Source organism: Saccostrea cucullata, unplaced genomic scaffold (genome assembly GCF_032062105.1).
Source record: "Saccostrea cucullata isolate Sc308-1 unplaced genomic scaffold, CSIRO_AGI_Scuc_v1 ctg3156, whole genome shotgun sequence".
Classification (NCBI taxonomy): Eukaryota; Metazoa; Mollusca; class Bivalvia; order Ostreida; family Ostreidae; genus Saccostrea; species Saccostrea cuccullata.
Window position 1 is genome coordinate 72,490 of NW_026921961.1, and position 15,649 is coordinate 88,138.

General features: G+C 33.8%; 1 protein-coding gene across 1 annotated transcript; it reads right to left on the minus strand.

The window, feature by feature from the left end:
- Window positions 1–2,268: 2,268 nt before the first annotated feature.
- On the minus strand, window positions 2,269–14,717 carry LOC134260970 (uncharacterized). The gene is made up of 3 exons (XM_062743474.1): window positions 14,102–14,717; window positions 13,682–13,729; window positions 2,269–6,242 (listed from the first exon to the last, which is right to left on the minus strand). The coding sequence occupies exons 1-3, from the start codon at window positions 14,715–14,717 to the stop codon at window positions 2,269–2,271; spliced, it is 4,638 nt and encodes a 1,545-aa protein (XP_062599458.1).
- Between the last annotated feature and the right edge of the window lie 932 nt (window positions 14,718–15,649).

A 15,649-nucleotide genomic window follows, 5' to 3' on the forward strand; every position in this document is an offset into this window, starting at 1 on the left:
TTTGGAGATACCATTAATTTATAACTGTCTCCATTTTGAAGACGACATGGCCTTTCGAACAAATTTGAATTCATTTCCTCAGGGATACACTGTGCCAAGTTTGGTTGAAATTGGTTCTATGGTTCTGGAGGAGAAAAATGAAAATGTGAAAAGTTAACAACAACAACGACGACACCAAAAACAGACAACGGAAAATTTAAATCAGAAATCTGAACTGAGCCTTTAGCTCAGGTGCACTTAAAACTAAATAAAATGATCACCTGGATAAAAATCTTTACAAAAAGTACATGTATTAATGGCGTTACTTGATATCATACATAATAGATTAACACACTACGTATACAGCATTAACAATGGTTTTCAAATGAAAAAGGAAGTTACACAGAAAACAAAATAAAGTACATCAGCAATTAGATTAATGAAAAATTCGAGCAAAACCTAAAAACTAAAATTCTAATAAATATTCTGAGATTGCTTTTTTTAAAAGCCTTGAAATTAGAATTGTAACATTTTTTTTTATAGATTTTTTTTAAATTTCTCATTAGCATAAACTAAAATTGATTTCAAGGAAATTGGCTACATTTAATTAAAAAATAGAATGCTTTTTTTTCTGGAATGTCCATGTTGAGATTCAAAAACATAAGTTTTATAATGAACAATGCAGGTATGTTAAGGCAACAAATAGATCATTATTCGGGAAATTCTCACTTCTTTGAAAAATGTAGTATTTATGAATCAGAAAAGCAAGAGATAAAACATTTCAATTATTGTCCAATGTAATGACGTCAAAGCTAAGCAAAGTTTAAAGCTAAAAGTAGCACTCCTCTCTCTCTCTCTCTCTCTCTCTCTCTCTCTCTCTCTCTCTCTCTCTCTCTCTCTCTCTCTCTCTCTCTCTCTCTCTCTCTCTCTCTCTATATATATAATATATATATATATATATATATATATATATATATATATATATATATATATAGAATTACCTTAATGATAAGTGAAAATTCAACACAATTTCGGGTATAATTCAGTTCTGTTTGCTAAAATATTTATGTAAGAACATTTATTTGCGGCTGGAAATCTATTTCCCATAAAAGCATACATATGATGAATGCTAAACAGACATGGTGATAAATCATCAGAAGATAATGTGACCTGCAAATTTTTGAATTTTTGAAGCACATAAATTCAGGATACTAAAGGTAAGACAGTCAGAAAACTGAAATATCATCTGGCATGTAACACGAATTAAAATTTAAAATCCATATCAAATTAACTGTCTAAACGTTATTACATAATTTTTTTTGTCCAATGAATATAGTTAATTTTAATTTACATCAAATTACATTACGAACTGGTGAAAAAATATGCTTATTTCATTAATTATATTAAAGGCACTTGGACACAGATTTGAAGTTATTATTTTCTCTTTAATATTACAACTTATATATTTAAATAGCATTTCACACAAAAATTTATTAAAAATCTTATTTCGTTTAAAAGATATTGAAATTTCAAATTTTTAGGCGGGTTTGATTTACACATCCTTGCACTTTCACAAGTTTAATTTTATTCTTAATCCTTAAGAAAAGTGGCAATCTCGTTTTGTATAAATGAAAAATATTAATACTATAATCCAGAAAATTTAGAGTAGACACGTTCGAAAGCAAAACAAACACACAATATATTGTCAGTCCGCTCAGTTGTGGAAAGCAGAATGTGACGATTGAACGCACCATGTGACTTCTAAATATAAACAATAACAGAACTCGAGCCCTGTTTACAAATATTGTGTACATAACACGAGTGTGCTCGATTTGCTAAACTCTGTACGCATCTCTTAGTTCGGAATGACGATACTTGTGAAGGTGTTTTGCTTTCTAACATTCCTACTCTGAATAAAATTATTTTTGTTGATAAAAGTTTTAATATTTCTCATTAAAACACATCAAAATTGCCACTTTTCTTAAGATTAAGAATAAAGTTAAAATTTGTGAAAGTGCAAGGATGTGTCAAACAAACCCGCCAAAAAATTTTAAGTTTTAATAACTTTTAAATGAAATAAGATTTTTAATTAATTTTTGTGTGAAATGCTATCATAATATATAATTTGTGTTATTACACAGAAAAAATGAGAAAATATTAACTTCAAATCTGTGTCCAAGTACCTTTAATACTCTGTCCGATGATTTTTAAAAGTAATAGTAATTGGAATATTCTAAAATGACATTTTTCTACATGTTTTGTTATATACATGGGAACCCTTGATCTTTCTCACAAAGAATATCGTCTCGCATATTTTTTCACCTCCATTAACACCATCTTGTACATCGGCTCTCTGAACCTTATCATCAGACGTCGTGTCCTCTCTAAAACAGAAACCCCCTCTCTGTCTAACATAGATATTACTTCTTTTTTCTCCTGATCGTTAAACTCATCAGTAGAGTGATTATCGGACGCATTCTCACTATCTAAACCTGACCCTTCACCTTCTTCATCGGTAGAGTGATTATCAGACGCAATCTCACTATCTAAACCTGACCCTTCACCTTCTTCATCAGTAGAGTGATTATCAGACGCAATCTCATTATCTAAAACTGAATCTTCACCTTCATCATCAGTGGGATAAATATCATACACATTCTCACTATCAAATACCAATCGTTCACCTTCACCTTCATCATCATCATCATCAATTAGGTCATCGAACACGCTGTCCCTGTCTAAAACAAAATGATTCCTACTGAATTTTACCCTGTCATTGACATTTGCTCCCGCCTGCAGAAGGATCCTTATCTTCTTTACCCTGTCTTCAACACCAAAACCATTAATTAGTATAAACAGCAAAGGCATCATATCAAAATTAGGCTTGTCAGAATACACTTGTATCCACTGATTAATATCCAGACCTACTTTTAACAGATGTTTTAGTCCGTCACATTTACAACCCTTTATTGTATTATACAATTCTCCGAATTCCTGCATACACCAAACTCGCCTCTGTGTCACCACGACATCATCCTTAAAATCAGTCCCCACATCACTGTGTCTTATGTCTACCAAACAGTCAAACAAATGTAACTTCAATCTATTCAGATTATTTCCTTTTTCAGTTTGAAATAATTGTTTCACAACATCAGTTTTGTTTTTAAATAATGTAATATACAAAGCTGAATAACCGTCTTTATTACGGATGGATGAGTCTGCGCCAAACATACTCAAAATATGTACAGCTTGTGTGACATTTTTAGTATGATCTAAAACAACTCTATATAGAGGTGTTCGACCCAAAATGTCTTGTGAATTGACACAGGCCCCTGCTTCTAATAGTTCCTTCACTGCATTTAAATGTTCACTCTGCCATACTTCTTGTGGTGAATCATGCAGATATCTCATATTGATTTCTGAATCCTCCTCTATCGTTATCCTTATTCCACCTAAATGCCAATTTTCGCACGCTGCACCCAGTGGTGCATCATATTTACTTTGAAGATTGACATCAGCTCCTGCCTCTATCAGCTGTTTTACCAGACTGAAATGCCTGTTTCTGCATGCTGCTAACAGTGGTGTACTCTTTGAAGTGTGAAGGTTGACATTAGTCCCGGCCTCTATTAGCTCCTTTATTACATTTGAATGCCCATTTGCGCATGCTGCTACCAGTGGGGTACTGTATTTCCCTTGAAGGTTGACATCAGCTCCTGCTTCTATCAGTTCCTTCACTACATTTAAATGCCCCTCTTCACATGCATTTATCAGTGGTGTATCATCTTCACCTTGAAGATTAACATCAGCCCCTGCCTCAATTAACACTTTCACTATACTTAAATGCCCATTCTTACATGCGGCCATCAGTATTGTGCCATATTCAGTTTGAAGATTGACATCAATCCCAGCCTTTATCAGTTCTTTTACGACACTTGAATGTCCATTCTTGCATGCCGCTATCAGTGGTGTATTATTATTAATTTGGAGGTTGACATCAGCCCCTGCCTCTATTAACACCTTCACTACACTTAATTGTTCATTCTCGCAAGCTGCTATCATTGGTGTATTATGATCATTACTTTGAAGGTTGACATCAGCCCCTGCCTCTATTAACACCTTCACTACACCTAAATGTCCATTCTCGCATGCTGCTATAAGTGGTTTAGCTATGTGATAACCATAAGCATTTTGAGGGTTGACAGCTGCTCCTGCCTTTATAAGTTCTTTTACGACACTTAAATGCCCATTCTCGCATGCTGCACTAATTGGTATACTATAGTTATTTTGAAGGTTGACATCAGCCCCTGCCTCTATTAACTTCCTCACTACTCTTAAATGCCCATTCCTGCATGCTGCCATCAGTGGTGAATCTATCAAATAATAACCTTTAGGGTTGATAGCAGCTCCCGCATTTATCAGCTCATTCACTACACGTAAATGACCGTACTCACATGCTGCTAGCATTGGTCTATCGTATCCTGGAAGGTTTACATTAGCACCAGCCTCTATCAGAAGCTTCACGATACTAACATGACCTGTCATACAAGCTGCTTTCAGTGGTGTTGCTTCCGCCATGTGATCATAACCTAAACATTTTAGGTTTTTGTTACTTTTATTTCTTTGAAAATATTTTAGTAAAAATCTAACAGTATCAAGGTCACCACTGTAGCAACTCAGCACAAGCAATCTGCGTTGCCCAGAAAGCTGAATATTTGCCATCCCTGCTGTGTAATTTCTTAAAGCAGGGTTAATACAATCTTTAATATTTATATCAGACTTTTTTTCTTCGTGTAGTTCACTTCGTTCTATAATATATTGAAGAAGTTGATGGTGCCCGTAATAGATCAACCAACAGATAGCACGCACAAATCCCTTAAATCCAAGCAGTCTCCATTTCCGCCACTTATCTGTATTCATAAAATCTAAACCACAGGCATAATTCTGTTCTTCATCCCTTTCCTCAGATAGAGCTTTTTGCTTTGAAAGAAATAAGGACGCCATTTCTATAAAAGGTTTTTCGTTTAAAACTTCAGTGAAAGCCTTCAACATATTTGGCTGTTTTAAAAACTGACTCTTAAAAACATCATGCAGGTCTCTTTTCTCAATATCTTTATACAAACGCCTTGCTAGCGCGGGATATTTATCCCTACCTAACATGATACTGAGGTCAAAGGACTCTCCTTGCTCATTCTCTTCCTCTTCTTTACCTTTTCTCATATCTTCATGTTTCTCACTGATTTGACATTCCTGAAGTTTCACAGAGTTGAAAATAAAATTGCTACTCATAAATTGTAAAATGAGTTCTGGAAACTGACGACCAAAATGAAAAGCAACAATTTCAAACATAGAATCGTGAAGAAAGCTGTATTCACTGCCACATAGTTTTGTGTACGTACCCATCATTTCTTTTAGTGCATCAACGATTTTAAAAATATCAGTGTACCTGCTGACTCTGCATTCTTTTAGAACTTTATCTTTTATTTCTTTGAGGTTTTGAGTGACTGCTTCATTTTCCGTGTTTTCTAGTATTTCCTCTGATATTCTATTTTCATTCATCATGCATAAAACCAAAGAAACATAGTGGATTTTGTTCTGTTTTTCCATTTCATTTAGTTCCTCTAAAATACAGGGAATCGGATTTTCAAAAAATGCAGGTCCATACACCTGAATTTTTTTGTCTGTTGAATAGATTTTGCAAAGATAAGGGAACATTTTTGATGCCGATTTCAGATTGATAGGAGACAACAAATCTACTTCTATGTTGTACATCTTCAGTATATTAATTTTGTCAGTGTGAGATAAAGCATTAGCTTCACTGTGTAACCACACAATATTGTTTTCTGTAAAGAAGGAATGTGTTTTAATTGCTTCTCTATAAACTGCTTCTCTACAAGTCATTAGAGTCTTTGATTTTGGCATAGGAGGATCCATAATTCTATTTTGATAAAGAAATAAAAGATCAGATTTTGTCTCTTGGAGTCCAAACACACCTACCACATCATCAATAACAAAAACCTGTGGATTTTTAAGATCACAGTATTGCTTTATCTCTCTGATTTCATCGATCGGTACAATCTCATACCCTTCCTGTTGTAACATCAGGGCGATGTGTCGAGCTGTTGCTGTTTTTCCAGATCCTGGGACACCGACAAACGTCACGTGTGTTTGATTCTTCACCTTATCTAGCATAGTGGAGAAGTTGTGACATTCATGGAAAATTTTGTCATCATCTTCCCATTGAAGGACATCATTTTCGTGAATAGCTGTTGATGAAAAATAATTTGTTAGGGTAAATTGAACAATTTAATGCAAGATATTTAACACTTTAAGGTGTACTACCAAAATCTTGCTCAATAAATATATACAGAATATATTTAAACATCAGTATCCCAGTACTTTGAACTAAATGTCTTCTTTTGACAGAACTACTTCCACTTTTACATGTACTTTATTCCGATTTTATCTCTGCACCCAACCTAAACATTTAATTTGTTTTCTTTATAGTTTATTCTTACTACACAAACAAAAACTCATATGAAAAGTTATTGTTTATTTTTAAGGTATAATTTTGATAAAACATAAGCGCACAGTGAAATTAAGATCATTTTTATGTCCATACAACCTAAAAACCATGGGGAATTGCTTTTATCCCAAGTCAAAAAATTCATAACCAATATTATACACAGTAGGACTTCACTTTATCTTACTTCATCATGGTAACGCCCCAGCCATTATGACCTCAGGACAGCATTAAACTAGAATTTCAAATTTATATCCAATGCGTCATATCCAATGGATAAAGGGTTCAACATGGAATACAATTGTGTATATATTTTCAGGTTTAATGTGTACTGTAGATTCCTTATTTTTCGAGAGTAATTATTATCGCCAATGGGCTCTACAACGGCAAATCCTGAGAAAAAATTATTCGCGAGTGGATGGGTGATCAAGATATTATATATAGATTCCAGCACAATATAAATAAAGGCAAGTTATTTTATTTAGCTTGTGGTGCTTCTCGCGAAATCACGCGAGAATTAATTCCACGCGTATATTTAGGAATCTAGAGTATAGAGATATGTTTGTACGGAATTTAAATGTGTGAATACTAGTGTGTTGACAGATGCACTTTGTGATAAGTGCTTGTGAGTTGGTGTCAGTCTTTCTGATCATCTTCAAATCAACAGGGCTTTTTTAATTGGTAGTAATGAAACCAAGTGTAAGAAAAACGTGCAAGAAGTTATAACTCAAATTAATGCAGAACCGCATAATAAGATAATACCTAAGGAGGAGTAAATGTTGAAATCATAGAAAATTCAAACAAGAACCCCTAACAAGTACTATTGATTCATTGACTATTCAAAATTCTGAACTGCTAAATATGCACAAATGTGATGGCAGAATATGGAATTTTATAAATTACAAATTTCCAGGACTGGAAAAATTGTGTCAACAGGGGCAGAGGAATGTATTTCCGATCTCAGAATCAACAGCAACATACTAAACAATCAAGGCAACAGAGGCAGTTTACTGTCAGGGCTAAGCAGTCTATTAACATTTTATTGGTTTGGCTCAGGTAGTACTTTATTAAATTAGAATCATCTCCTGTTGCAAGGCAAACTGAAATTTCCGGCAAAAACACAGAATTAAAAAAAACAAGATTAAGTGTAGATTTACTTGATATTTGTTATTTACGTTCAAATTCAAATTTTCACGTATATTGAACTGAAATACCCCCTTGTTTCTATTATTTCCGCGTCAAAAATAAATCAATTATTGTTTAATATCTATGATTAAGTCGTGTAATTTACAAAAAAGTCCTATCTTTATATAAAGTAACAAAACAAATAAAAAGATTTTTAATTCTAGAAAGTCTGAACATATTAAAATACGTCATATATCACTTTAAAGAGAAACACCGACATCTTACGAACGAACGTAACTCTCCCTAACTTCCCGTATCTCGATAGTTTTCTCGGGACCAGTGATTGTATCCACATAAAGTTTAAAGCTGACATGAACTCTTAAAAAGGCATCATTTTTCATCTTTGTACGACTTACTACATTCCTGTACGCCTTTGTCCGCCATATTTCTTCGATTCCGCCATATTTAATCAAAAAATTTTGGTCACCTGTGCCTGCTATATATAGCCTTGTACAATTGCTTCACTTGAGTGATTTTCTAGCCTGACTGTCGACATGTACACATCTCCGATAACAAAGTTTTTAGAAGTCCATAAACTGACCAAATGCATGTTTGAAAAGTAAAAATTCATCAAAAAATAGAACTATACCGAGAATTAAATTATTTTTGAATGCATTTGCTGCAATATAGAAAATAAACTAACACTGAATACATACATGTACATCAAACACCTATGCAGGTCGAGAAAACGCGTCAAACGCAGTGATAAAAACATTTACCTGGCTACTGCTATCGCTACAGGGATGTGCACATGTCGGAAGAATTATCCTATTTTACTTTTATTGAAAAACCCATCTCAAAAGTCATGTTATCCATTCCTAACTCAACAGTAAAAGATGCTTGGACACACGTGGCCCATGCCGATCATTTTATTTGGTCAGGGAAAATATCAAAGGTTGAAAGCTCAGTGGGGTTGATTGAAAAAAAAAATGCAAGTAATTTTTTTCAAAAATAAACATTACTCTTGTCTGTACATTTTGTAAATAGAATTAAGTTAAACTACGATTAAGTACTTGGTTTAACTTCATCAAATTCATTTAAAAAAGCAGGCATTATTATGAATCATTCACCTTTTGAAGATATTTTCCCGTGATAAAAGGGGAGGGGGAGGGATAAAACATGCATAACACTCTCATAAAAATAATGTAAGAAAAACATCTGAAACAGATTGGATTTCTTAATGATCAATTATTATCAAATAAATACTGTGAATTGGCTTTATTAGACCTAATATATTTTGATTTAAAGTTATTTATAATTTTATGCACTATGAAAGAAAAAGTGAGCAAGTTCACATCCCCACGCTCCCCCAAAAGTCGAAGTGCTAAAAATTCCAAGAAAAAAATAAAGGAATTGTAATTTCCTTATAATATCACATCTATACACATTGTGTCCTAAATATCTGCAAAGTTTGAGTAAATTGTGTGCAGCGGCTTATGAGGAGTTGCGCTGACAAATTGCTCACCTCTATATTCAAGATATGGCCAAAATCTAAATGTAAAAGTGCGGAAATTCCCGGAAAAATAAAGAATTCGGAATTTCCTGGTGATTTTCAAATCTACACACACATTGTCTCCTATAAATATCTGCAAAATTCGACAAAACTCTGTACAGTGGTTTATGAGAAATTGCGCTGACCAAAAAGAAAAAAAGAAAAAAAAAAGGACTGACTGACGGGTCAAAAACATTATACCTCACGCGTGGGGTACGAGTATAATAAACGAGTTTGATTCTTTGGTACAATGATAATGAAAATAGAATTTGATGTGAATTAAATTTCTAGACATAAATAATTAATGATTATTAGAAAAAGCATATAGGAAGAGAGAGAGTAAACTCCTCGTGAGAATTCCACATTCTACCTAAAACTATAGCTTTTAAAAATTCTCTTGTCTGTTGTCCAAGCTCGACACATACGTTTGGGAAGGTATTCGAGAAAGTTCCCAATTTTTCCATTCCCGTGATTTATATTTCACATTTATTATATCCCCCGCCTGAAAAGTGGGGGGTATTCGTTATGTCCGTTCGTCTGTCTGTTACGCTTTGGGGTACCCATCTGGCCATCTCTTAACCGCAAATCCTCTTACACCACTTAGAGTAATTTAATGAAACTCTCAAAGAATCTTAAGTTTAATATTACATATTACCATTATGCATCTCCTATTTTACTTTTTGATCTGACACGTATGGGTTTAGCGAAATATGGACTAACCATATGGGAGGTAGGGGGTATCATTTAGTGAGTTCATTGCTCATAATACATGTACGTCTAGTTTCTCTTTCAATTTGGGCGTTTGGGTTAACTTCCTGTCCAAAGAAAATTATAATTCAATTTATGAAGTTTCGACATCCCGCCTGAAAAAAATCCTTGATCTGTCCTAAGGCATAATAAATGATGCAGCACAAAGTGCGTAGGATTTTATACCCATCTTTGCCCCAACGGGTAGTTACAGACAGAAAGACAGAGAGAGAGGGAGAGAGAGTTCAATATACAAAAGAATAAGTAATAATTACCCTAGCTTTTAAAATTATCTCCCAAATTCACCTAAAGAAATTATTTATATATAGAAAAAAAATACCTAGACTATCAGACAGGGGTACTGAAATCTCGAAATACTTCCTGTAACAACATAATATTATAAAACAGTTACATTCCTCAAAATGCACATACTTTGTGGTCGGAGTGACACATTTTTAAAAAATCTCAAAACTGAATTCGACAGAAATGTCTGTCTTCCAAGAATATTTAAATAAATTACTTTGTTTAGATTTGAGATTAGTACTTAAATAATCAGGTATAATTGACAAATGAATTTTGCGACGCAAACCAACTGCAGACTATATACATGACTTTGTATAGAATGTATATTAGAACTACATGGAGATAAACAATTCACAATTATAGATTATGAACATCAGTTATAATACCCCCCCTCTTTCAGCCGCGCAAATTCCAAATAACTTCTCGTTCCACTTTTGATATTTTCCCTGACCAAAATCTGATCAGCACGGACTAAGTGCATCGTCGTGCTAGTGTGTACGGAGTAATGACAGTGTGTTTACTATTGAGCTTTTATGGAGTTTATTTCTTTTTTGTGATGCATATTTCAATAAATGGAATTCAGGGTGTATTTCACTTGACTTGTGCACATCTTCGAACCGATGCAGTAACCTTATTACCAGGTATGGGTACGTTTACGGTTTACAGCGTTCGATGCGTTTTCTCGATATGCATCAATTGCATAGGACCTGCAAATCAAAGACGTTGGTTGTTTTCTTTCATTCAAATGATATAATTTCAAAATCTGTTTGCAAATTTTACTGCTTTTATTTCAAGTTTATTCTGCATAAATTGGCGCACTGTAAAAATACGTACTCATGCATCTAAATTTCTCTTCCAAACTTGCATTTTTTTTCTTTTGGTTCAAATCAATATCATTCAAAAATATGATTATTATGTTGTTTATTTTGTTTCTGAAATGTCTTGATCACCTCATGTGTTCTCATATGCTTTACCATCGGAGATGTGCACAAGTCGATACCCAAACCAAAAAATCATTCAAGTGTAACGAGCGAATTGGGGTATACATCGTTACAATGAGACAATGTATCTGAAAGAAATATGGCGGAATACGGCTATAGTTGGTATGAAACAAGTCGTACATAGATGAAAATGTTGCGTTTTTAAGAATTCATGTCAGCTTTAAAATCGGAAGAAATAAGTATAGGTGTAAAATAGAACTAATAGTGTTTAACCACTTTGTAATTAAAAATTGCTCATGTCAAATTTTTGTAATCACTTACAATGTATTAAAAAAGCGAACAAATAGAAGAAGATGCACGATAATACTTGAGACGGATTAGGAAACACGTTTGTCATGCGTCAGTGATTAAACGTATACAAACTACTCGTAGTGTGCGCTTTGTTCATATGGGGAAAGGTTACTTTTTACAGCTTGAAAAAATAAAATAAATCCGTGCAATCAAGTAAATAGATAATGCACTTTATAAAGTGTCTTGTATTGAGAGAGAGATAGATTCTTTTTTAAATTTATCAAAATATCACTTCAAAGAAATAAACGAACATTCATGGTAGACAGTATCTTCTTAGGTGATGTACAAAATGGCGATCTTAACTATAATAAATTATCTTGGGCTGCTTTTATCTTATATATATGTAACAGGCCTGAAGCAAGCAATTTCAGTTTGGTGGAGGGGAGGGGCACAACCAATCATTTTTTAGTTCAGAGTCGCTACCAAACAGTTCCTTGGGACGCCAAAATGAAACTAGAGGTACTGTGAGTAATGATCTTACTAAATAATACCCCTCCCCTCCCAAATGAATATAATGGCAGTATCCATGTTTTCCTCTGGAAAATCCAAAATATATGTCAGATCAAAAAGTAAAATAGGAGGTGCACAATGGCAATATGTAATAAAGATTCTCTGAAAGTTTCATCAAATTTCCTTCAGTGGTTTGAGAGGAGTTGCAGATAAGAGATGGGTACCCCAAAGCGTAACTGACGGACGGACGGACGTACAGACGGACGGAAATACCGATTACTATATACCCTCTCACTTTTGAAGCCGGGGGTATAATAATTTTTTATTGAGGGGACACAAGTATACAGTAGATAAGTTTTCTATAATATTACTTTATGTATTTATCGCCTTCATGAGGGGGGGGGGGGTTATCTCCAACCCCTCAACCCCGTTCCTATATACGACCGTGTGTACATGTATATCTTTTATATACGTGGATTATAAAAAATGGCTGACAATATGCATTTGAGTAGGGTGGTGCATTTTTCTCAGTAAAGTTCTTTTCTTTGTCTTAAATGTATGCTCCACTATGTCATTGTTTGTTAACCATGGATCAATCGTCAAAATATAAAATTAAAAGATACACTTTATACTTTTGACCACCGAAGGTCAAATATACATATAAAACTATTTTAACTTGCTTCATTTGTAAGGAGAAATATATATTCTCCATCCTGTTGTAAAACCAAAAAAAAATTGATTCTAGAATGTACCGACAAAAAGATATCGGGCTTTAAAAAGGGTGAATAATATGAAAACGTAGTTGTCACTTAGTTGTCATGGCATCCTTCGAAAGTATGTGCACACATATGCTTATCACAAGTGCTTGCAGACCAAACAACAACAACCCCCCCCCCCAATATTCATACCAGCTCCCAAGATATTCATATTTGTCTTTTTTCATAATTATCCGTCTAGTATATTTACAATGTATTTCATATAATACATAGAATTCACTTTTTAATAAAAAAAATCATGCCCGTAGTATCATAAAATCACCTCTAACTTTTTAACTGCAGGTATCAATTTTGTATGTTGTAAATTGTAAATGTTTTTCATGAAAGAAAGCCAAAAATATCTTTGGACCCGGATTTATATATATTCCAGGGATTAGGTGACGGAGGGGTGGGGATGAGGGGGTGGCATAGGTCCTATGATGGCATGCTAATATGAAATTTGCTCTCATATATCTTATTTTATGTCAAAAACACAATTCAATAAACTTCCATTTTTGTGCCGACCCCCCCCCCCCCAAAAAAAAAAAGTTGGGGATATTTGCTTCGGCCTGATGAATGAAACAAAAATATGCTTTGGGTCTTGGGTGTTAAGGGCGGGGGGGGGGGGTGGTCCTGTCCACTCGCACCCTTGAGAATTTTATGAAGATTTTTAAGATACATGTTTGTAAGAAGAAGCTTAATCAACCGACAAATAACGAACTGACATCCTCCCCCAACTTATAATATGGCTATAATACCTGTATATTAAAGCCATATAAATTTTATTTTTCGCAGCATATAGTATTTTGAACAAGAATTTCTTATAAATTACAATTAAATATGCTTTCTTGCTGTTTACAACGGCTAATGTTTAAAAAAAAAATCTCAACAAAATATGCAGAAAACAAAAGGGTTGAATTTGGTCAAATTCTAAAATATTTCCTTTTACCAAACATACCTTTTACATTTCGGGAAACAAGTTCATCTTTCATCTGTGATAGTTTAACTGAAATATAAAGATAAAATTCTTTTTCTATTAGTCTGCCAGATACTAAGAATATAGTCTTAAGCCTAAAAAACACAAACAAGAAGTTTTTCAAAAGAACGGATGCAATTAACGCATTTTTCTCATTTATTAAATGTGTCTAATCACGTCAATTATATATATTATGTAATTAAGGATTTTTGTCACTAAAGTAAAGTGAAAAATGCAAAACACTGTACTAAACTACACAAAAAAAATCTAGCTACACAGTCATAGGTTTTGAGAATCACCATGTCTAGCCTAGGAAATATTAAATAAAAATATTTGCAATATAGTTACAGAAACGTTTTCAGTTATTTCCTGATTTTTAAAAAAATAAATGACCAAATTTACCTTTTACTCCATCAATTATTTTTCTTGTTGCTGCATCTTCTTCAGCCTGTTTTCTCAGTTCCTCAATAAAACGAAGGTCACGGACAGGGTCCATTGTCTCAAGTCTCAAAAAGTCAACTTCCCTTTCGAACCGATTCCCATTGTTTAGAAAAGAATCGAAATCCACAACGGCTGATCTGACAGTGGACCAGATTGTGTTGAAATCAGCATTGGATAGAATGGGACTAGAAGAATGAACACACTGATTTCTGGCAATACGAATTCTCTCAATGTTGGCAGAGAGAGATCTGTCGGTCGGGTCTGGATCATTTCCCCAGCCGTTGCTGTGTGGTGGTATACTGCATATATTTCTAAGTAATGTGTACAGTAAAGGAATGTCCATTTCACTGTAGTTTCCAGTATAACTACTACCCCTGGGTAAAATAAGGTTCATCTGAGGTGCTGTCAGACGGGGAAGATTACTTATTTTCTGTTTAATAACGTATGGAAATGTAGACGGTGGTACATAATGACTTAAAACATCTCGTAGTTCATCAGTACATGGACCCAGAAGAAGTCGACAGGCTCTACATGCATTTGTGGTCTCCTCTGTTGAGGCGTAAGAGAAGGCTGCCATGTTTGTTTCTCTGAAATATAATCACAGAGAGAGCTTAAATATTTTATGTTGATTTTAAAGATATTCATGTTGTGTTTATTCACAACGAGAACGAAATTTAATGTCCATAGACACTGTTTTGTTTTCTTTGTACGAATATCTTTTTCCATAAACTTTCATATTATGCTACATTAATACGCTTTTTTTCACAGAGTTTTTAGATTTTTGTGACTCATTAAGTAATGTATATATTTCAATATTAAATGACGTAAAAGGAGGAAAACAATATTTATGCGGACATAGGGAAGTTGTTCAAATTCACCCGTAGTCCGTTGTACATAAGAACTTACGACTATGGCCAAAAATTCTACGTTATTGATTAATTAAAAAAAATTAATATTACTGGTTAGGATGGTTGGGTTTTGCAAATAGCACGAGAAGCTTGATGGCACAACTTGCTCAAAAAGGCGAACATAAAATGGCGCTCAAGTCAACATAATGACGTAACTGACATAAACACATAACATAATTGCACAAGTAAAAACAGGCAAAAAAACTATTTCCGTAAACCTCATTCATTTACAAGAATTAACATATTAACTGGTATTTGTTTCTAATTAGTTAACCACATTATAATCGCAGAATGAAACATTTTCACATATAATACACTGTAAAAACTGTGTTTAGAATCTAAACGCAAATCTAAACACATTTTTTGTATCACTTTTTTTACACGTTTAGGTCTAAACATGTCTCATTTCTAAACACGTTGGACTTCATGTGTTTAGTTGCTAAACATGTTTAACCCCTAAACACTTACATCTAAACACATTTTTTGTTTCACTTTTTTTACACGTTTAGCCCTAAACACGTCTCATTTCTAAACACATCAACATTTAAGTGTTAAGTTGCTAAACATGTTTAGTTCCACAACATTAGATCCAACGCAATAG